This window comes from Rhipicephalus sanguineus, chromosome 5 (assembly GCF_013339695.2).
Source record: "Rhipicephalus sanguineus isolate Rsan-2018 chromosome 5, BIME_Rsan_1.4, whole genome shotgun sequence".
NCBI classification, from domain to species: domain Eukaryota; kingdom Metazoa; phylum Arthropoda; class Arachnida; order Ixodida; family Ixodidae; genus Rhipicephalus; species Rhipicephalus sanguineus.
In genome coordinates, this window is record NC_051180.1 from 84,213,024 (window position 1) to 84,235,630 (window position 22,607).

The window sequence follows — 22,607 nt, forward strand, 5'->3', positions numbered from 1 at the left end:
TAAGTAAAAGTTACAGTAAATGACTGACACACGATTATAAAACTTCGAAGATTGATTTATCCTTGAGCTTATTGTCAAGTCAAATGAACTATGCATACGTAACATAGTAGTACTGAGTTATTCCTGATATGAGAGGGATTCTCTCTGACCCTAGCATCAGCACATAAATTGCTTAATAAGTGACAAGTAGATTGGAGACGACTCCAGACAAATACCCTTATACCAACCCTGTATCCTATCACTACTGCTGCCCGACCATTACTATCATACCTGTAACCGTAGTAAGCAAAAAGTGAATCTATTCCATATTAGGTCACCGTGCTCAGCAGAAGATTACAGGAATCACGAAATGAACAATACTGAACATTAGGAGGCCGTGTTTGGGATGCCGTGCGTTTGTATCATCAAGAGAGCCGAAGAAGCCGCCCGGACTTCTTCGTGACCACCTAACCAAAATGTCACCCACTTTGATGTCTTGTTTTACAATAAAGTCTTTACTCACTTATTCCCTCATACATAAGTGCAACACCCAGTCGTCTTCAACGTCTCAGCAAGCATATACAGGGTGTTTCAAGAAATGTGTCCAATATTTTTTAAAAAATCACAGAAAGAAGGTATCTGCGTGCTACCTGCGGCGTTACCTTTACTGTGCGACAAGGCATTTTGAGATGCGTACAAACATTAATTACGGCAGTAATTATAGAAATTTAAAAAATTAACTTTTTTAACCAGTGGAAATAAGTGGTCGAGTCAAATGGGCGAATGGAAGCCCTTCCTGAGAATAGCCCATAGCCGCTTTGAAATTTCTGAAAGGCGGCCACTGATAATCACCGCGGAGCGATGAGATCTGGCTCATTTTGCTGGCGATACCGAAACCTATGCACCAAAAAGCGCGTCTGCCATTCACTGCGGACACGCCCTCCGTGACGACACTGTTTCCCTCGCACGGGGAGGGGGGAGGAGGATAACCTAGCGACGTTATCATCCGTTGATCTAGATACTTCGTTTCGTGGCAACGCTTATCCTCCTCCCTCCCCCCCCTCCCAAACGGTGTCGTCACTGAGGGCGTTTCCGCAGTGAATGGCAGACGCTCTTTTTGGTGCGTAGGTTTCGGTATCGCCAGCAAGATTAGCCAGATTTCATCGCTCCGCGGTGATTACCAGTGGCCGCCTTTCAAAAATTTCAAAGCGGCTATGGGCTATTCTCAGGAAGGACTTCCATTCGCCCATTTGACTCGACCACTTATTTCCACCGGTTAAAAAGTTAATTTTCTTAATTTCTGTAATTACTGCCGTAATTAATGTTTGTACGCATCTCAATATTCCCTCTCCCACAGTAAAGGTAACGCCGCAGGTAGCACGCAGATACCTCATTTCTGTGATTTTTAAAAAATACTGGACACATTTCTTGAAACACCCTGTATAGTTGGCCTGCTCAGGTTTAAAACAAATTGGCAGCTAAAAATAACCAAAATACTGCATCATAATGACCCATGGTTCATCGTAAGGGTGATTTGATCATATGTTCTACACTAGACCTTGTCCAGTAACAACGACATGACCGAAGAGCTACCGGTGACTGCGTTCTTGGGTATATCTGTCAGGCTGTATCAATGGGCCAACGGTTGTCGATAATGGACTTACGAGATATGCTCCCTTCTTTTACGAAACGTGCTTTACCGAATGAGGTTCTAACCTCACGAACAAAGCAGCCAATATCACTATTTGATGCGTTTATTCGCATCTCTCAGACAAGAAAAACCTTCTCTGTGGTACTATTCTTAAATGCATCGCGATTTGCCTGTTTAATAACCTTATGTTTCGTTGTACTTTGTGTAGTGCTGTAGCAAGAAACCACCTTGGGCGGAACCAGCGCTCAGGCTATACTATATTCTTGCTCCGTGGACCGTGCTAACCACGACCATCTGGTACTAGCCAGCGGCTGGGGAAAACCGAAACTCGCTACCATTCACCGACACACCGAGCAATGGCTAAAATTGGCGGCTCAACAGGTCGGTGCTGGCAACCTTGTTCGTAGGCGAAGCGTGCGACGTCTTTTCTCTCCTTGAAGTGCCATTTAACGGAGCCATGTGCTGTTCGTGTTGCTCAGTTGACGCTGTTTGCCGCTTCTATTCAGGTTCATGTACTCTTTCGTTATGATCTACCTGTTTGTAATAGAAGTAGGAGTATTTGACTTGTTCCGCCTTACGCCTTTCAAGCAATATCAATGGCAGCGCACGACAACATCACGGCATCACAGCGCATGATATGTTCATGCACGGGCGCATTGACGACGTCCTTTTTCGGTGAGTATCTCGCCTGGGAAGTTTGTTTGTCGTAAACGAAATCAGCGCAGCAATCACGATACTTGAACGCACACAAAAAACTGCACGGTTAGTGGTATCACACCAGCGGCTTTGGAGCCGCGGTGCTTACATTGCGTAAGCTCGTTGCTTTCGGCTTGTGACGACATGTTCACACTGTCGTCTCTGCCATAAATTTCGCGCCGCACTGACAAGTATAGAACCTCGCGAAATTCAGCTGCTGTCTTACCAGTGTAGGTTGCTATGTTTGTGTTGAATATATCGGGCTTACATTTTCTTGCGCGTTGGCTCGAAACCACCGCAGTGATTACATTAAAGTAGAAGACCACTCATTCAAATAAGCGACTTTCCCCGCATGTTTGGTTTTGTCATTTCAGTCAGATCACAGTAAGCGATAGCAGATGAGACGTTTAACGGCGCCTGTGGTCGACGTGCTTGAATTGTTTGTGTTATTTTGCATTTTACGTGGGGTTTCTTGTTACGTTCTGCCCGCTTTTAATGTGACTGCCAGTGCCGCGTTCTTTAGTTTCAGTGCTTGAGTAGAGTACCTGGATTCAACCGAACGCCTGCCACCAGCATTGTGCTCACCACAAACACTGTTTTGTGTACGGAAACGAAACGCGCGCGTTGTCAGTGTATGTTTGAACGTAGTGCGACAAGATAGGCAGGAGGCCATCGTTCTCTACAGGCTGTTTACTGTGCACTTCAAACGAGGATATGTGCTACGAGGAAAGGAACGTCAATGGCGACACGTTTTGGCACCTCGTGCGTTATTCTCCTTGGCGCTGCTCCACGGGGCTAACTCAAGGCGACGTGTTCAGGCCTCAAGGACATAGCTGAATAAATGATCAGTGTTACTTAGAGCCTGCAGATTACATAGTTCTTTATTTCTTTGTATTTATACTTGTGTTTTGCACACTGTTTCATGAAGGGGAATGACCACTATGAATGTTTGTAGGAAAAAATAACTCCCGTCTAGATGAACGTATCCAGTTTTCTTATCCTTACCAAGATCTCAGTACCTAAACATTTAAACGCAGAAGAGACCTGTACAAGCACTGTTCTTTCTTTTGTTAAAGAATTAGACATTGCAATTATTCGCCTGGTGACGTTCGTCTATTGGCACTAAGTGATTTTTTACTACAATTGATGTATAACATTATCCTGAAACCTTCAATAGCCTAAGGAACCTGCAGTATGTAAAAATGAATAGACAAGTATCGTCAGTAGGCGCACACATGGAAACAGTGTCACAGATTCCGTGTTTCTGGTTTGTTTTGCTTCCGTATCTAGTCAGTCTGACCACTCATGTTTTGCTGAGCCGTGTGCATGGCATATCAGTCTGTAATGGTCAGCAGGCACAGAGATTACCCTGGTGCTGGTTCAGTTGACAAATTGACAAGAAGACTGGGTTTTCACCTAAGTGCACTCTTTGTCGTCACAAGCAGGGGAATTATTTCGCTGTCAGCGAAAATACCATCACTAAAAATGATGAGGGCAAGGGCATAAGAAGCATTTTAAATAAACATACATGGAGATGTTGTGTGTCTTATACTCGTGGTCTTTGTCTTAATGTGTTCATTAGAGCAATGAAGCAACCAGTACATGCCAAGGCACTGCAACAGTGTTCTTGATCCACTCTCAGTTATCATTTTTTTTACTTATATTCATTTGTTTTGTACTGGTATATCATACGGTTACTTACACTGGTCCATTTCTGAAGGAAAAGCTGTTTATATAAATTGATAATTCTTTAATGTTGTGCATTGATATACATTGATATACACCCACGCCTTAAAAAAAGGTCCTTACTCTGGCCTCTCATACATCTGGAAATAAGTAAAACAAACACATGAGTTTATATGGGAAAAATACTGTTGTAATTGTATTTTTGAAATCCCCTTTGCTTTCTTTAAAGTGACACTAATGGGAACGAGTGACTCACTTTAGACTGATAAATGATTATTTTAGCACTCCATTGTCATTATATTCACCATCATAGATTCCCTATTACAAGACGGAATAAAAGCCAAAGTTTCACTTTTCAGTCTCATTGAAACTCCAGCACACGTCATTGTGACATCGTGTACTTCAAAGTGTTTTCTTTGTGCATTTAGTCACTCCAGCACAATAAAATTTCATGTAACTCACTACATTAACTTCCCATCTCCATTAGAACGCAATGTAATTTATTTTTACTGCTAGACAATCCCATAAGCCTGTAAGCAGTATAGCCAAAGAAGGGGTAGGTTGAACCCCCTCGAAACACAGTTTGCGTATATATATGTGTACAGACACAGACACCAAAACACACATGCACATAGATATAGGGCAGGATGCTTGTCATATGTGTAAAAGGGCAGTTTTCTTATTTGAATGAAATTGTTCCCTTCTTAAGTGTACCTTTAATCAACATGTGTTCCTTCTTTTGGTACTCAACAGTCACACCCTTGGATGTGGTCAAGATACGGCTTCAAGCACAGCGGAAGCAGCTTGTTAGAAACAAGTGCTTCCTGTACTGTAATGGGCTCATGGAGCACATGTGCTACTGTTTAAATGGAAATGGCAATGGCCCCAATGGACACCAAGCCATGATACCACCAAGCCAGTGGTACAAAAGACCCGGCCACTTCAATGGCACATTGGTTAGTATGAAAATTTATGCCCTTTCTTTTTTCGTTATTGGCTCCTAGTGTGTCGAATGATTAATTTTACTTTTTACCCTTCATTTTGTCTATTGACCCTTTTCAACATCCTCAAGTGTGCTTCCCTGCACTGCATATTCACCCAACTAATGGCGGCACCTGTCGTCCTTCAAGTGGAGACGAGGTCATAGTTGCACATGCTCGGGCTTGTCTATTACGCGTGTTTAGGTCAAGAGAGCCAAGTCTACATTTTCCACGTCATAGCGCAAGCAAACTGTGCTTGAATGCGCTGTTTGCAGTAAGTGACTTGCCGCCATTAGTTAAAGGGACACTAAAGAGAAACAATGAATTGGTTTAGATTGATAAAGTGTGCTCGGAAAACTCTTGTGTAGTTTATTTCACCACCATAGGTTTATTATCAGAGGAGAAAACGAAGTTCAAAGTTTCATTTTTAAATTTCGCGCCGAACTTTGTAATTCGTGACGTAAAAGGTTTCAAAGAGCATTTAACGTATTTTGTCACCACTGGCTCGACGAAATTTCCACAAACTCGTTATGTCAAGTCTCTGGCCCCCTCAGAGGACAATGTACTTCGATTTAACCGATTCGGAACTACGTAGGCCCAAGCAGGCGCCGTCAAAAATATGTGACGTCATGGCAAATGGTGCGAGAATTCCAAGGTGGCGTCGCCACCTGTATTTTCTTTTTGCGCGTTTTCTCGCTTATTAAGCGTCTTCTCGCAGCAAGCGTGGTGTTTTTAGTATCGTGGAAGACTACTTTACTAATGCGAGAAAAATCGTTTTGCTCTTTAGTGTCCCTTTAAGCAAACTGCATAGCAGAAAGCTAGCTTTAAAATTGTGAAGAGGGTCTATTGTGTATGCAAAGGCTATGACTAATAAATTTGCAAACTCAATTGGACCTCATGTGATGGAAATGAAGTTGTGGAACATCGTTTTCCATTCTCATTGCTGTCTTTCTGCTGAATGTCTCTAGTGATAGTTCAACTTTTCAAAGCCTGGAAGGCGTACATCTAAGGTGACAAGTTGTCTGGCCTTTGCTTTTGTTTTCTTGTTTGTACATTCGCTTGTTTGGATTACCAGCCTCAAATGAGAGCTGCCATCATTTTTCATCAGAAACTGGAGATTGTAATGCTATATTTGGGGGCCGACATATTACGATTTCTAGAAAGTCGCGGGTTCAATCCCGACTGCGGCAGTCACATTCCAGTGGGGGTGAAATGCTAGACGCCTGAATGCTGTGCCATGTCAGGGCACGTTAAAGAACACCAGGTGGTCAAAACTTCCGGAGCCCTCCGCTAGGACATGCCTCGTGACCATGTCACGTTTGGGGACGTAAAACCACAGATGTTATGATTAATATTATATTACCATCCTTAAGTTTAATAAATTCGTGATTGTCACTAAATCTGAGATAATCACTGATTAAAAGATTGAATAAACAAACTTATTTAAGTCCCCAAGTGATCGCTTTGTGGCATAGGTACCTATCGCAAAATCGAAACAAATCAGTGGCATGCTGACTTAGTGTGGGTCGTGAGGGTAAGACTAGTTTCGAAGATATTCTTCACTAGAATTGCAGAGAAATGTGTTGGCATTTCAAATAGTATTTTTTCCCCGAAGTCATCTTCGCACATCACGGGAAGACGTTATGTGAGGAACCATTTGCGAAAGAGTTCAGAATGAACATCCCAAAGCTGATGGTAATACCTGAGCATTCCTACCAAGTGAACAGTCCTTAAGGAGACTGCAGGTAAAGCTCAATGAACACACGGACAAAGGGTCATACGAATAAAGCCATATTTTCACTCTTCTCATCTCCTAAGGACTTCCAAACTTTGTTACCAGTAATAACATGTCATATAGAAAATAATTAAAGGTTTTCACGAAACCCTACTTCAATAACTAGTTCTGGTTATCGCACATTTGCTGATGTCTGCTGCCACAAGTAATACTCTGCCATAAAAAAAAAGGGGCACTGCTATCTCCTTTGCATTGCTTTTAAGTACTCTTGCTCACTCTTCATACTTGAACTAGATGGAAAAAGCGTGGAGTACTTTTCGCAGGAGCACCTGAGCCCACAATGTGTCCATCTACCCACATCCACCCCTACCCTCATTACATCATGTAGTGCTAAGTGATGCAATGCCATCCTTGTGCACATCTAGTGGAAACTGAGGGTCGTGTAGTACTACCTCATCGTATATATTCTGGCGCAATCCTAAATACTACATTTATGTACCTCATTAAGTAATGGTTTAATTCAGTGGATGCAACATAGCTGCTCATTATAACAGCACAGAAACAGACGGGACAAAGGAGACACTTTGTAACATAACTCTGTAGGGGGGCATTATACTATGGACGCACCTGCATGACTCTTTTATGAAACTACGCATGTTGGCATGGTATTTGAGAAAACCACGTTATGCCATAGGTCACTTGTGAAGAAGTAAAATTGAGATCACCATTTTCATCTGTCTTGACAAATCCTTCTTGAAAAACCTCTTGTCAGTTTATGGCCTTGCAAACAAAGGATGCTTATATGGTTCATGCAGGCAAAATTATCTTAGCAACACTGTTCAGTACACCCACGAAGAATTAACGTTTATTGAACAACGAATTCTGCTAGATCTAATGCTTCCCTGGCATTCGTTAGTGAAATTCCTTTCATGACTTTTGTTAATCACTTGAGGCTCTGATCTTGCTGCAAACCTGTAGTTTCCTTGAATTGTGCTTATGATCAACCCAAGAACAGGAAAATTTTCAAATAAAAATTTTGCATTCACTTCTAGTCTTGGTCAATTTCCTCATCACCCCATCTTCCTGGTGGATGATGCTAAAGATTTACCCTGCTGTGTCTCACATCATGAGACATTACATTGACCACAGGCCCTTTCGCAAAATTCCAAATTGGCTGTCTTGCACAGAACAGAAGTTTCTGCCTAGGCCACCATTATTGTGGTTGGGCCTGTTTGTGGCATTGTATGTATACACAGGGTCCCATGACTACCATAAAATCCCGAGCAAGTGCCCCTACTTGAACAAGTACCCCCCTCCCTTTTTCAGGAAACTTGAAATACCCCCTCCCCTCCTGCCATTTTCACAGTTGCATTCACTGTTTGTATGCGCCCAACAAGGGCAAAACGAAAACATTGAATGTATGCGTATTCAATAAAGTGTTTTGTTACAAACACGGGTGGACATTCTTTATTCTTAGCGGCTCTTTCACCGTCATCTTGAATTTTGATCCGCAACCTCCTAGAAATCTTGTCACATTTTCTCTCACTGCAGGGGGGGGTCGCTTGCTCGGGGTTTTACAGTAGTGTGTTCTGCAGCTCTGAAAGTTAATCTCCTCGACTGTCATAGTTAAAGGGCCCGTAAACAGGCTGCGACTTTTTTTTTACACCCGCCAAACAAGCTCGCTAATCCGTACAGTAGACCGCGGCGATCACGTTTTCCGAATATTACAGCGCTGCGCGCCGCGCAGACCCTTCATTTCGAAAAACAATTCCCGCGCTTCTTTCCTACGCCTGACCAATCCTCCTCGTACGCGCAGTGACGTCAACTCGGCGATCGCCGAGATGACGTAGCACTGAGCTCCTCGATTGGTCTAAACCAGGTCTCAACAAACAATTGTCAAGTTAACGTCAGTTCCTGTTCCCACCCACCTCTACGAAACTGCACCTTGTTTTTTGGCCCTGCGGTGATGCGGTTTCGGCCGCGCAGTTGTCACCTGCACGCACTTCGCCTTCGACATGAGGCGAAGCGTTGTTCAGCGGGGAGAGGGGAATCTCCGGTAGCTCGGACGGGTCGCGCTTGCTCGCGCGGCAAGCGGGGTTCTCCAGGCTTTTCTCTCGCACCCCTTCGACGTCTCGGAAAGCAAGCACGCATTCCTGCTGCATTGTGAACTGTCACAAAGGTTTAAAAATAGTGAAGAGCCGAAAACTGCCCGTCAAGTTACGGAGCACGTGCGACAATATAAACAATAAACAACCAGGAGCCGCAGCAAGCCGAAGTGCATTGCGACTGACCGAGCTCGCCCATGACGTCAATTGTTGACGTTGTGTCACGTTGCCGAAGTGGGCGGAGTCACGACGACGGGCTACGCCTTTTCCTCCATGTGGCGGAGAAGGGTGGTGAGGCCCCGCGAAAATTTGAAACCAGCTGAAACGGATGTTCTAACCCCTGTAACTTCCTTATTATAGCACGTACTCGCAAAATTCTTGCGGCAGCATGTTCACATAGCAAAAGTGCGCATATTTCTTTTCATTACAATTTTTGGACATCGGGGTTGTTTACTGGCCCTTTAAGGAATGGAGGTAAACTTTACCTGCAGAACTAGCTTTTCTTGTACACGCTGTTATTTGCATACCTGCCAACTGTCCCACAATATTACAAATTTTTGTTAAGCTTTATCTAAAATAAATTAGCCGTCTAGAAGCTCTTACTCATCAGGCTCCGACCTTGCCTTTGTATGCCTTCTGGTTGAGAAGGGACATCAGCAGCATCTCTTTCGAGAAACGTTATTGAGATGAGTTCCTGAAACAAGCCAAATAGAAAGCAGCAAGGGCACTGTGGTCTCAAAACACGGTCTTGCCTGCCAGTTTGTGCTGTTCCAAGTTTACTGCTGTGTTTGGGCTCTGTTAGAAAGTTAAAAGTTAAGTGTTGGTAAAGTGGCCCCTCACCAGGTCTGCGCATACACAAGTTTAAAATTTTGAAGTGCACAGGTTGGCTTTCATTTTTTAAGTGTGATGCAGTATGATGTATGTGTGTAGTTTCTTGTAAACATTTGTATTTTCAGATGCCCTATCATCCCTATATCCTTCTCCTTCACTCTCTTTTTAGAACTATCACATGCCTTCGTGTCACGCAGTTTCTTGCAGGTCCAGATCGCCCTAACTGCCATGGTTTATTGTGGGTTAGGAATGTACAATGTAAACCATAGAGAGCTGTTGCCAATGTGTCCCTAACTTGCAGGATGCATTCATAAAGATAGCAAGAAACGAAGGCGTCACCTCTCTATGGAGTGGCTTGCCTCCAACCTTGTGAGTTTTTAGTTGATGCAGGTCTTTTGTAATTGTCTTACCGAGCTAATGTCTTTGCTCGTACAATCTAAATAATTATACATAATTTTTTAACATTTATTCCTGCATTGATGACATTTCTGAGCAGCATTAGCAATGTTGTAATAATGAATAGCAGTGCGCTTTTCTTAGTTTGCAAACATGCTTCGTAAATACTGTCTGTGTGTCGCAGATAGCCAGAACTTAGGACTGTAATTTCATAACGACTTCCTGTACAGTCTGTTGCCCTTGTTGTTTCAAGAAATAAATTTTTTTTTTCATTGTGCCAATATAACAACACTTCTTTACCTTGCAAATTCTTGAGAGAAGTTCATCAAGGTTTAATTCATTATTTTTATACTCTGTAGTGTAAAAATAATCTGTGCTTGGATGGGAAGTTTTGCATTGTTTCCTACTATGACATATTCAACCTCTTGGACTCGTGACAGAGTTGCAGAGTTACGTCCACGTATTGGCCTTCTCTTGGCAGGCCTGGGCACTTCGATGCCGCAGAGAGATATAACACTTGCTTTTGTTCTGAAACGTCTGTTTTACATTTTCTTACTTCCTCCTCAGTTAGAAAGCAGCAACAATGTTTCTATACCCACTTAAAAGGAAATAAAATTCAGAGTTTAACTGAATCTAGCAGAGTTTAGTATGTCTAGTGTGCCAAGTTTACACTGTGTACTTTGTGTGTGTGCATCTTGCATTTGCTTGTGTGTTGCGCACTGGCATTAGTTGTCTTGCCTTCATATGCTTCAGTGCTGCCAAATCTGTGTTGTCATTACCTATTTTAATGATCGTGTATTGTGTCTAACAGTTAATAACATTCTTTTAAACAGGGTAATGGCTGTGCCTGCCACTGTCATCTACTTCACAGTCTATGACCAGATCCGCGATTTCTTCTCTAACCACCTCTCCGGACACAAGACTGTTTGGGCCCCTGCCCTGTCAGGTGGCCTTGCTCGAGGTATGGCTTCCTAACGTTAACTGTGGTAGCTGTAGTTGGCACTTTGGCCAACCTAATGCTTTGTTGTTGCTGCCTGTTGTTGACATTGCCTGATTGTCAAAGCTACGGGACAGCTGGGGTACCCAGAGCGGTTTACCGTGGAAGATATCGCTAACAGCTCTGGCTGATCACTTCTAGCAGGAATTTTTCTGCCATTGTCTGCTCTCACCCTGGGATCAAACATGCAGTGTTTGCCCCCCCCCCCCCCCCCATGCTCATGAAATAAGACATGCATAGCCTCCATCTTGTATTATATTTATTCAGGTACTGAGACTTGCCACATTATCCCGTAGACCTATTCATAATTTTGGCTTTGGATCTATCATTCCAAAGCTTCATGCCACACCAGTGATTGTGCCAACTGCCGTCCTGTTTCCCTTTTAGGAAGGGCTGCTGCGGGGGGTCTATGAAAGCAGCAGGTGGATTGTAATTTATGCAGCTGGGGCTATACTATAGCACAACAGTTCATAGTAGACTGATGAGAGCAACTGTAACCTGCAGCGACAAAAAAAAAAAAGATGAAGTGCTTTCTGCATGGAGGGAACTTTGCAGTGATTGAGGCACACTTGGAAGCCTATGCCTGTGTATGGCAGCAAAGCTGTGCAATTTGTGGTGGTTTCACTAATTTAGACAGAGTAGTGATCGTAATGACTTCTAATTACATATGCTCCACGTCACACAGGAGATGCATTGGCTGTGATTTGCACAACGTTGCGCGTAAATAAATAATGCACAATGATGCAACATTGGCCATGTCAAGCACCGCGAATGATGACCACTTACCTTCATTGACATCAAGCAGGCCACTTCGATTGCTTTTCCAATATTGTCGTATTGAACGCATGCATAACTTTTTTTTTGACCCTTAAAGTACCCTTCATGTTATATTCTGGTATTTGTGGTACATATTTACAATATGGAAAGCAGTCTGATCTGAGAACATGCATCTGGTTTTTGCAGCACATGCTTGTCTTCTTGCTGGTAACAGCAGCAGTCATCACCAGATCTCACATTCACATGTTGCTGCTTGCAAGCAGGTCTGAACACTCAGTGGCAGCTGACAACCAGCTTATGTGCATTGTGCTATGCTTGAGCAACAGGGCAACTGCATTATTGCCCTTTATTTTGGCCTTTGATGGTTTATATTCTTATTTACTTTTTTTTTACGAAGACAGTAAGCACGCTAAGTAGTAGGTTAGATTCACGGCTGGTGAAACAGTTTGTACTTCATTTCTGAGGAGTGTTTTCGACTCATCGAAAATGTTAACCACATCCATCGCAACAAACCTTCATACATCAAAAGGTATATTGCAGACTATAATTGATTCATTTGTGAATCATACTAACAACATTGCTTTCAATGAATTATAATAGACTAGACTACTGCAGACAACATTCACTGCCACATTTTTTGGGTGGCACATATCGTACTTTTGTGCTACCCTACAGGTTATAAACTTGGAGTTTAACAAAGACAGTTCAAAGAAATCAGTTGATTTTGCAATTAGCATTGAGATGAAAAATTATCAACATTAATTTTGAGAGACAGGAAGACAGCAGTGCGGCCTGGGTAGCAAGGGTCTGCTGGCGGAGCTGATATGCTAGATCAGTACCGTTAACAACACTAAAATACGGGGACAAGACTCTATAGAGTCCATCCAACAAGCATTTTTCCTATGTACAAGGGGGATGGAAGGAAACGCGAACAGCATGGCACGCTGTTTTCATCGCGCTCTGACCTTGGTGGCAATACAAATATGCTAGATGGTTTTTGATTGTATCAAGGGCGATTCTAGTGGCTTTTCATCACCATCCAGGCTACAACCGCTTGAAAATAAATACTCAACAGCAGAGAAGGTAGATGCGGTGTGTTCGCATTTCTTTTCGTCTCCACTGTACTTTGCGTTCTTTGTGCGTTGTATGGAGGACTGTTACATGTGTTGTGTGCGTGAGATGGTCTTAACAGTTGTGTGTTTCTTTTCTCGCTACAGTGTTTTCGGCCACTGTGATTAGTCCTCTGGAGATGATTCGTACCAAGATGCAATCCAAGAGGCTTAGCTATCTGGGTTTGTACACTTTTTTTTCTCGCTTTCTTGTTTGAGTGGGAGACGAGTGCTAGAAAGTCGGGACCTCAGTTTAAAGAAGCTGAAAATTACGTGTTTCAATAGAGAGAGGCTTCAGCACCTAAGTACCATTAGTTATGTAATGTTTTCGTATGAGCCCTATGGGCTGGCATGCTTTTAACACTTTTGTGACCGCGAAAAAATCTGTTGCTTTTGGGTAGTCCAGGAAATATTTTTTTCCTGCCATAGAAATTAACTGATGCTAAAGTGTAGGGTATCAAATGATAGACGAGTAGTAGTAGGCGAACAATTGTTCTTTTCAACAGTATTAATTTTAAACAACAGGTTTATTTTTCATTTTATCAGAACATTATCAAAGCAAAGAAAAATGTAGCAAGACGGAAAAAAAGGGTAAACATTAAAAATGTTCGAAATATATTTTTTTAATACAAGGCCATAATAGAATAATACTGCAGATGTAAGCTTTGTAAGTACAAAGGTTACTTACATACAAAAATATTAGCACTAGTGCCTATAATGCCACCGCGCAAAGTTGTTTCTCGATGCTGTGAAACAAAGGTTGGCTGCATGTGTTTCGCATAAAACCAGTTTTTTCTGCTTAACTTTCCTTTCCTCGTAGCAGTTCTGGTATTCTTCATTTTTTGTGTGGTTGGTGCTGGGGACCTTGAGGCGCCTTCCCCTGTATACGTTGAAATGAAGAGTGCACCCCGCTTCCGAATCTGCCAAAACCCATAATTCGTATCCCCATTCGACCACTTTTTCCCTCATGTACTGCTAAATACCAGACTGACCTTTTGATTTCACCATTTCCTCATCCACGGAAAGGTTCCGACACGGTTGAAAAAATAGCGCGGATGAATCGTTCATGTGTTGCAGTAGAGAAGACACACGGTGAAACTTCCCGTGGGATCAGAGACACTCAAGAAGGCAAACAACACCTTGAACCCTTTTTGTGGCATCACTGATGGTGGAAGAAGGCCTGAAAATATGTGTCGTCGACTCCAATAGCAATGCAGGCGCGCGACTTGGACGATTCCTCTGTACACCAGAAGTCTGACGAACTTGCGCATCTCCTCCTCAGTGACCTCGCTCCAGGATCCGTCCCTCTAACTGTGCGTCGCTCATGGCTTGTAGCTGAGGCTTTGGTGGTTCAGGGATGCTCAGCGACTGCTGGATTTCTTCTCGAACATTAGTAGTTTCGTTCTAGGCCACTTGAGGCTGGGTCGGCGGGAACATTCTTCGCAGCTCTTCACGCACTATGGTCCTTGTAGTCTCGCTCAGATCATCCGAACAGAGTGATTGAACGTCTGCGTACCCTGGCGTAGAGCGGCGATTGAATTGTCGGGTGCGCATCTCCAGCATCTTTTCAGTCGCCGTCGCTTCGGAGGCGAATTCCTGCTCACTGCTTGGTGGGTTCCGCACCAGTCCTGCGAAGAGCTCCTGCTTTACTCCTTGCATGAGGAAGCGAACTTTCTTTTCTCCGGGCGTTTTGGGGTCTGCGTGACGGAAGAGTCTGGTCATTTCATTAGTGAAAAGTGCCACGTTCTCGTTTGGCAGTTGGACACGGGTTTCGAGGAGCGCATTGGCCCACTCTTTGCGGACAACACTCGTGAAGGTTGCCAAGAACCTGGAGCGAAAAATGTCCCACGTTGTCAGGGTTGACCCTTGGTCCTCGAACCTTGTCCTAGCGGCGTCTTCCAAGGCGAAATAGACATGCCGTAGCTTGCCGTTGTTGCTCCAGTGGTTGAAAACAGCGACCCGGTCGTACGCCTACAGCCAACTTTCCGGGTCTTCGACTAATGATTCGTGGAATGTTGGTGGCTCTCTGGGCTGCCGGAGCACGATCAGTGTGGGCGGTGCAGCAGTTGTTATCGTACCTACAGTCAAGGTCACGGTCTTAGATTGCCTTGTGTTTCCGGGAGGAAGCCCATAATCTGGCTGTAGTCCCTTCTGCCTGCGGTTAGTTCGGCGATCCGGGTTGTCTTTAGCGTCGTCTTCTTTGTGGCTTGGGTTTGGGTCAGCGCCTTGCGGTGGCGTCCGGACCATGGAACAGCACTTCCACCTGATGTCACGGGATCGTGACGTCGACGAAGGCAGCAGTCAGCGTGTCCAAGATGAAACTCTTTATTTGGCCGGACTTGTAGCTGGGAAATGGAAAGTCAAACTACAGCAATACACACTGTACACTGATAGCGGTGAACAGAGCATCTGCCGTTCATAAAACTGATCTGCAGAAAGGCGCGCTGGTATTTATACATGCGGCATCGAAGGTTCTAGCATTATCGCTGGCGCTTGCTAAAGCTCTTGAAAAAACTTGACTATTCGCGTCCTGCGTGTAATCTTGAAAGAATGACTTCAGACAATCGTGAAGCTTCACGAACATTGCGGTGCGGTCTGTGCCGAGCGTTGCGAACAGCTTTTGCGGGTGAGACTCAAATACAGTAGAATCTCATTACAACGAACTTCGCGGGACCGCCGAATTTAATTCGTTATTCTGAAATATCGTAGTACTGAAAAATGATGTCGGTACCTTTGCAGGAGGTGCACGTGTTGGGGCGTAAACAATGAACGAAAACACTGGGCACCGAGTGGAAACAATTTACTGCTTAAAAAGTCGGTTATCTTCTTTTGGCGAGTAGAAAGCAGGCGCTGGTGCATGTATGCCTCCACGTCTGCAACCTTCCTAAGGATCTCTAAGGAGTTGAAGGCGTTGGCCTCGATCTTATTGAGGCTGTCCAGGTGTGACAGCCCGGTTCACTCCATGTCGCCGCAAAAACGGCGAATCGAGCCGAACGCTGCCGCCCCTTCAGCGGCGGAGTACGCGCGTGTAGCCGCCGCCTCGTCCAGACGATCTTTGTCGCCACTTGAGCTGTCGGCCTGGGCATCCTGGGTCCCTGCAACCGCAGCTACAATGCCCTCGTCAGCGATGCTCGCAACAGCCTGAACATTGCAGTCCGCTTCCTCAAAATCGTCCGCAGACACTTCAGGTGGAACGGCAGCCGGGAAGAGAGACGACAACTCGTGAAATGCGTCGTCTATGCGCTTGTCGTCGCCGTCTTCACTGGTTTCCGCAAGTTCCGCTGTCACGAAGCCTGCCTTCCGGAAGCAGTTGGCCATTGTGTCCATCTTCACATCTCGCCAGGCGCCCGTCACCATTTGAATGGCACCAAGCAGGTCAACCTTCAGCCCACCTTGAAGGACTTGATGATGCCCTGGTCGAGCAGTTGCAGCTTCGCTGTTGTGTTGGCGAGCAGAAACTTCAGCTCTATGTTTTTGAGCTCGTAGGGGAGCACGCACGCAAAAGAGGAATGCGGTGGCATGCGACAACTCACGGAAGTGAACTTCACCAACAAAGTGCTCGCGATCAGTCGCGATGGCGGCGGCGATGGCTACCCGGGCGCCCAGGCTACCTGCGAGGGCAGCAGCGATGTACGAAAGGCGCGAGCTGTGGTTGTCTGAATAAATACGAAAGGGGCGGACTGTGGTTGGCTGATCAAAACTCGCAAAACAGCAACAAAAAAAAGGTGAAAGGAGGAGGCTGCCGGCTCCTTCGTTCCTGCTCTCCGAGCCGACGGTAACGCAGAGAGCGTAGGAGAAAGAGAGAGGAAAAAAAAAAGGAAAAAAAAAAGCCGTTCCAAAAGTTAGAGAACGCGCCCAGCAGGAGTACAGTCCGAGCCCTCTCGCCCTCACGTTTTTCGAGCGTTTCGGGTGTTGGCTGAGGCGCGGTGCCGTGAAGGTCGCGGGACTCAGCGAGTGCCGAAGCGCGCCTTCCAGCTCGCGCGGCATTCGATATATCCGATGGCGGGTAAAAATACCGTTCGATATAGACGTCCGAATTTCTATACGTTTACAAAGGATTTTCAAGGGGATAATTTACGAGTTCGATATAGCCGAAAATTCGATATAGTATGTGGGTTCGATATATCAGTGTTCGACTGTGCTAGTTTTACATTGGTTAGGCAATAATAGTACAAACAAGAAAGTGCAGAAAGTCTTTGTTGTCACATCAAATTGCAAAAGATTTCGATAAAGGGTAATCCCAAATTAACTAAAAGCTTGCTCAGCAGATTTAGAAGTGCGCAAGAAAATCAGTCTTCTTTTTTTTTTAATTTATTTAGCTGCTAAGCATGCGACCCCCCCCCCCCCCCTTCGAACCGTTAACTTCCACCAGACCTAGTGGAAAATTTAGTAAGTTACTTGGTAATTAGCAAGGGCTCCAACAGGGCACGGTTCAGGTTTCTGGGTTGTACACTGCTCTCTTAGTCACTGTAATTGCCATTGGTAGACTTTCTTGGCAATTTGGGCACCTTTAGTTTTTGTAGTTGGCAGCATAGGCCGGCAAATTCACTCAGGCTCACACAGACTCACCCCTGTATTCTCAAACAAGCGTCGACTCGAATTTCGTCCTTCACTTGACCGAGTCTAGCACAGCGCCGCTACTCGACTGAAAATGACGCCGTGCTTCTCAAGAATCACTGCAGATTATCGCTGATATGTAGGGACTTGTTCTGCCTAGAGACGGCGATCCCATCGACTTTGTCATGTCGAGGTGCAGCGTTGAGTGAAGGGACGTTTTAGAATACAGGGGTCAGATCAAGCCGTGAGTCTGAGTCCGAGTGAGTCTGGCTGAGATTAATTGTAGTGAGTGTGAGTCTGAGTGAGTCCTGTTGAGGAAAATTTTGGTGAGTGTGAGTGAGCCCTAGGCGCAAAATATAGTTCTTGAGTGAGTCTGAGTAAGCTCCACGTTTTCGTGTCTATCGATGCTGATAACTACACAACTTCAGCATTACTATCAGCCTTATGTCGGCTCGCATTCATACTCATGTCTACTCACATTCTTCGACACACTTGCATTCATACGCCAGCTCAATATTTATTGATCAGAGGCAAGAGTTACAGGTGAGGTACCTTGATCCCCCCTCCGCAATCTCTTTCACGGAAAGTTCTTGATAAAAATATCTGAGTGATCTCTTTCAATGAAAATGTCATCACTGGATTGCAACCACTGATAACTCGTATTAAAGGTACGAGATGAAAAGGTACGTGCCAAGTAGAGCACCGATTATGCGAGATATTTCGGTTAAAGAGCATTGACACCATGGTCAAAAAAACTGTGGCGGACTCATGAGTCGACTCACTCAGACTCAGATCGAGCCGTGAGTCTGAGTGATGCCGAATGAGTAATGTTACAGTGAGCTTGAGTTCGAGCGAGTCCGGTTGAAAAAAATTTTAGTGAGGCCTAGTTCAGGTGAGTCCGCCTGAGGAAAATTTTGGTGAGTCCGAGTCCGAGTGAGCCCTAAGGGCAAAATATATTTCCTGAGTGAGTGAGTGAGCTCCATATGTTTTGCCGACCTGTGGTTGGCAGTGTGTGACTTTCTCGATTGTTCCTTGCTGTTTGCAGAGATTGGACAAGCTGTGAAGAGCCTTGTCAAGACCAGGGGTTTACTATCACTTTACGTAGGCCTGGGACCAACCCTCCTGAGAGATGTCCCTTTCTCTTGTAAGTGTTGCATAAGAAATATGTACAAATAATGGTCTCTCCTATAGTCCCTTCAGGCCCCGCCATGGTGGTCTAGTGGTTATGGCGCTCGATTGCTGACCCAAAGGTCACAGGATCGAATCCCAGCCGCCGCGGCTGCATTTTTGATGAAGGCGAAAATGTTTGAGGCCCATGTACCTAGATTTAGGTGCACGTTAAAGAACCCCAGGTGGTCGAAATTTCCGGAGCCCTTCACTACGGCTTCTCTCATAATCATATCGCGGTTTTGGGACGTTAAATCCCAGATATTAATAGTCCATTCAGATATGAGGATATGTTCAAGCTGTCTGCCTTGCCAGAGCGAGACATAGCAATTTGACCCAAATCTACTCTCTAGCTGCAGTTGTTACTCGTGTATCATTGGTCAGGTGATCTCTGAATGTTGCAATGTATTTGAACTGAAACTTGAGCTTCAACACTCAAGACATTCTTGACATGGTGAGAAACATTGCTTGTGCATTGCCTGCTGTGATAGCATTTCGAGTACTGTATACTCTTGTTAAATGGAGCCTGAAGGGACCAGGAAAATGTGTCTTGTTTAACAGGAGTTCCATTTACTGAGAGGTGAACAGGGATGCAGAATTCAAGCACGAAACCAGTCATATTAGAGGCTGTTGTTCCATTTAGGCAGCAGTTCCGTTAAGAGATTGCCATGTACTCGAGAGTCTACTTATTATTTTAAAACTATGAAAATCATGTGTCCGTGCACATCTCTGGGTGTATATGTTGCTTATGGGTATATGTGGATTGTGTAGACTTAAAAGAATAGCTAGTTTTCAACTAGGAAGAGATCTTGACATTTTTTTCATTGAAGACAGTCTCTTTGTACTGTATCTATATCCACAGTTGAAGTGTGCAACGATTGGAAGCTGCCAACGGCTTAAAGAGGAAATAGCACTCAAAGTGTACAGGCTTGCAACATGAAGGAGTTAGGCGAGAATTCAGTGTTAGCTTAATGCGTATGCCTTTCTGCTTGCACTAATGCCACAGGACAAGTTCCGCTAGCTCAGAACAACTTTACCAACTATGAAGCAAGACCAGAAACGTTGCCGTATATAGACTGTTTCGCTGTTTGTAAACAAACTATACTGCGCCGAACGGCCTGCCCAAGAAGACTTCCGGTGCGGCATTTCCGGTAATACTTCTTCAGTGGTCTGGGCGGTGTTTGCCTGGTGTGTTTGAGTTTGTTGCTCTATTATTTCTGGCGCATTCCCTCAGATGTGTTTAGAGCGTTGTCTTGCGATACATGAAGGAGCTTGACGACGTCGCACGAGAGAGGTACAAGCAGAAACTGCAGTGGCTAGGAGAAGAATTGCCTGATCCGCTGGATAGAAAAGTCGTGCAATTAGGCTTTTTGCGAGGAGCTAGAAACCTGCCTCCTGTCACAGCCGCGGACATATTGATGTATATTTGTCTAGGCACACAACTTCACGCTAAAACGCTTATTACTGCGCCTGTATCACACTGGTCACTTTTGATAGGGATCAGCGCCGATCGGAATCGCTCGCAATCCGAAGTTTTCGGTGTGACTGAGATAATATACTAGATGAATGTACTCATGTGATGACGTCAGTTACAGCTGAGTCACACGCAGAACTATGGTTTACTCACGAGTACAGTATTCCTGAATAAAACTTTCAAGTTAACCCGCCTACATCTACTGTGCACACTCACACCGAAAGATAATTTAGCTAGAGTGAGGGGATGTCCATTGGCGGCAACAAGACAGGTGATGAGTCATTTGCTCGCACCGATGCGAACCCATTCGCAGGCGTCGCTCTCATAAAAAGCAAATGCAACGGCAACAAAACATGGGCACCGCGACGTACACTGTGCGGTGATTCATGTTGAGCGTGGCTGCTTTGGTGTCCCGAATGTTGCTTCCAACAGTACACATCACTGATGAGGTCCCAACTACAGGAAACACCTTTACGGTGGACTTTCTGCGTTAGCCAGCTTTGAGATTTTGCTATGCACTTCAGGCGTCAGCGCACTTATCTGTCACGGGTGGAAGACGACTGCGTCCGACGTGTTTGCAATTGGGGACCTTAGACTAACGTCTGAGCATCGCCTCTGTGCCATTAGAGTATGCATTGAGCTTTACTTGCTTTTGATGAAGTGGGCAGAACAAATCTACGCGCTTTTTATGGGAATCCAGTTTTCTCGCCTGATCGCTGCAATCCAGGCGCTCTTTCTGCCTTCATCTGTCGGAAAACGGAACGTTTCGACTTGCGATAGCAAATTAGCTCCGGATCGCAGACTGCATCCTGGCACCACACAGCAGCGCCCGAGTCGCGAGCACTTCATCGGAATAATTCTATCTGCAGAAAACATCGAAACACAAGCAGTCGCGGCCAGCAAAGCAGGCTAAACCCACGCTAAAACAAGGTAAACAGGAAGTTTTCTAGGGCGTATTTCCGGTGAACGCACAGTGTTGCCAGAGAACGGCAAGCGCTGGCGAAACCGTCTGTTGTCAAGCATTCACATGAAAGCAGGTGGCGAATACGGTATTTTTGTTACCTTAGTGCACTAAGGTGTACTGAAACCAAAGCTGTAGCCATTGCAGATCTAGAAGCTTGTATTCAGGAAGCAGGATCCAGTGAATAACAGGTAGTGTTTAAAAAGTTGTGGATATGTAAAGCATGCTTCGTGATGAAAAGTAAGCCTGAAGTGTGGTCAAACCATGGAGAAAGAAGTATTTGAGGAGGAGAATCTCTCGGCGGCGGCAGCGCGCGAGGGCGGCGCGATAGCGTCACGGCGGAATGCGGTTACGCCGAAGCACGACAGATGACGCTTTCAGCCTGTTGCCATCTTTTACATGCTCTTCTATGGACGCGACGCATAAAAATCGTGATAGCGCCTCGTAAAATGTAAAATTTCTAAGATTTCTGTCTGTAACATCAATCGGTAGATATGGCAGATATTTTAGCTGCAGTTCCTAATCGATACTGCCAGAATTATAGGCCGTACAGCGCTTGGAACGAACTGCTAGTAGTGGCCCCTGAGCAGACGACGTCTGCCGCCACATGCACGCGATCCTCGCTCCTCTCTCGCATGTTGTGCGCGCGCATGCGCAGGTGGCCTTGGGACGGAAAGTTCCCTTCGCTTTTGCTGGTTTCTTTCTCTTTAGCGCTCGCAGTGGCTTCCAGGGCTTCCGCGCGTTACGCTGGCGGCGCCGAGTCCTCGATGTTTGCGCGCGCTTTTCACGTTGCGACAAAGGAGAGTGCTTTGCAGATTTCGACCAGTGCTTCTTCAGGATGGGGCGGAAATGTGTCGTGCCGAACTGCAGCAGTGGGTACGCGTCCTGCAAGGAGAAGGTAATTACCTTCGAAGTTCCTAGTGACCCAGTGAGGTTGGAAGCGTGGGCTCGCGCCATACCAAGAAAAGACCGACAGCTGACGTTTGCGAGAAGGACTTCTCGGACAGTGACATAGACTGGCGGCGCTATTATGGTGAACTTGGTGGCGAAGTTCTCCTTGAAAAACCGAAACTGCCAGTGTTGTTACGAGACGCCGTGCCTTCAGTCTTTCCGCGCGCTGTTCCGGATACTTGTCTGCTGTTCTCAAAAAAAGACAATGTGAAATTTCAACCACCTGGGGTTTTGTAACGTGCACCTAAATGTAAGCACACGGGCCTTTAGCATTTCGCCTCCATCTAAATGCAGCCGCCGCAACAACCTAAATCTGAATTGATGGCATATAGGGTAAGTCCCATCATTCGTTGAAATAAATATACCTAACTATGAGTTCACGTTATCAAAAATTATAGATTTCACGTTGTACAAAAAATATCACGGTGGTAATTTTCCTGCATGTGACGCCATTTTTCTCGTTAATTTACCGAAAAAACTTGGAGTGCGCTTGAGCTTTGCCTTTAAGAGTAGAACGCGATAGCGTAATCGGGCCCCGTGCGCATCGCCTTCTCA

The 22,607-nt window shown here is 45.1% G+C and overlaps 1 protein-coding gene across 1 annotated transcript in view; it reads left to right on the plus strand.

Annotated features, from left to right (window-relative positions):
* Nucleotides 1–2,016: 2,016 nt before the first annotated feature.
* LOC119393918 (probable mitochondrial glutathione transporter SLC25A40) overlaps nucleotides 2,017–22,607 on the plus strand; it is a 52,185-nt gene continuing 31,594 nt past the window's right edge. The window contains exons 1-6 of the mRNA XM_037661111.2: nucleotides 2,017–2,305; nucleotides 4,766–4,968; nucleotides 9,965–10,032; nucleotides 10,893–11,020; nucleotides 13,051–13,125; nucleotides 18,545–18,643. Of these exons, the coding sequence (XP_037517039.1) occupies nucleotides 2,227–2,305; nucleotides 4,766–4,968; nucleotides 9,965–10,032; nucleotides 10,893–11,020; nucleotides 13,051–13,125; nucleotides 18,545–18,643 (652 nt within the window). The 5' untranslated portion in view covers nucleotides 2,017–2,226. The remainder of the gene's footprint in view (nucleotides 2,306–4,765; nucleotides 4,969–9,964; nucleotides 10,033–10,892; nucleotides 11,021–13,050; nucleotides 13,126–18,544; nucleotides 18,644–22,607) is intronic.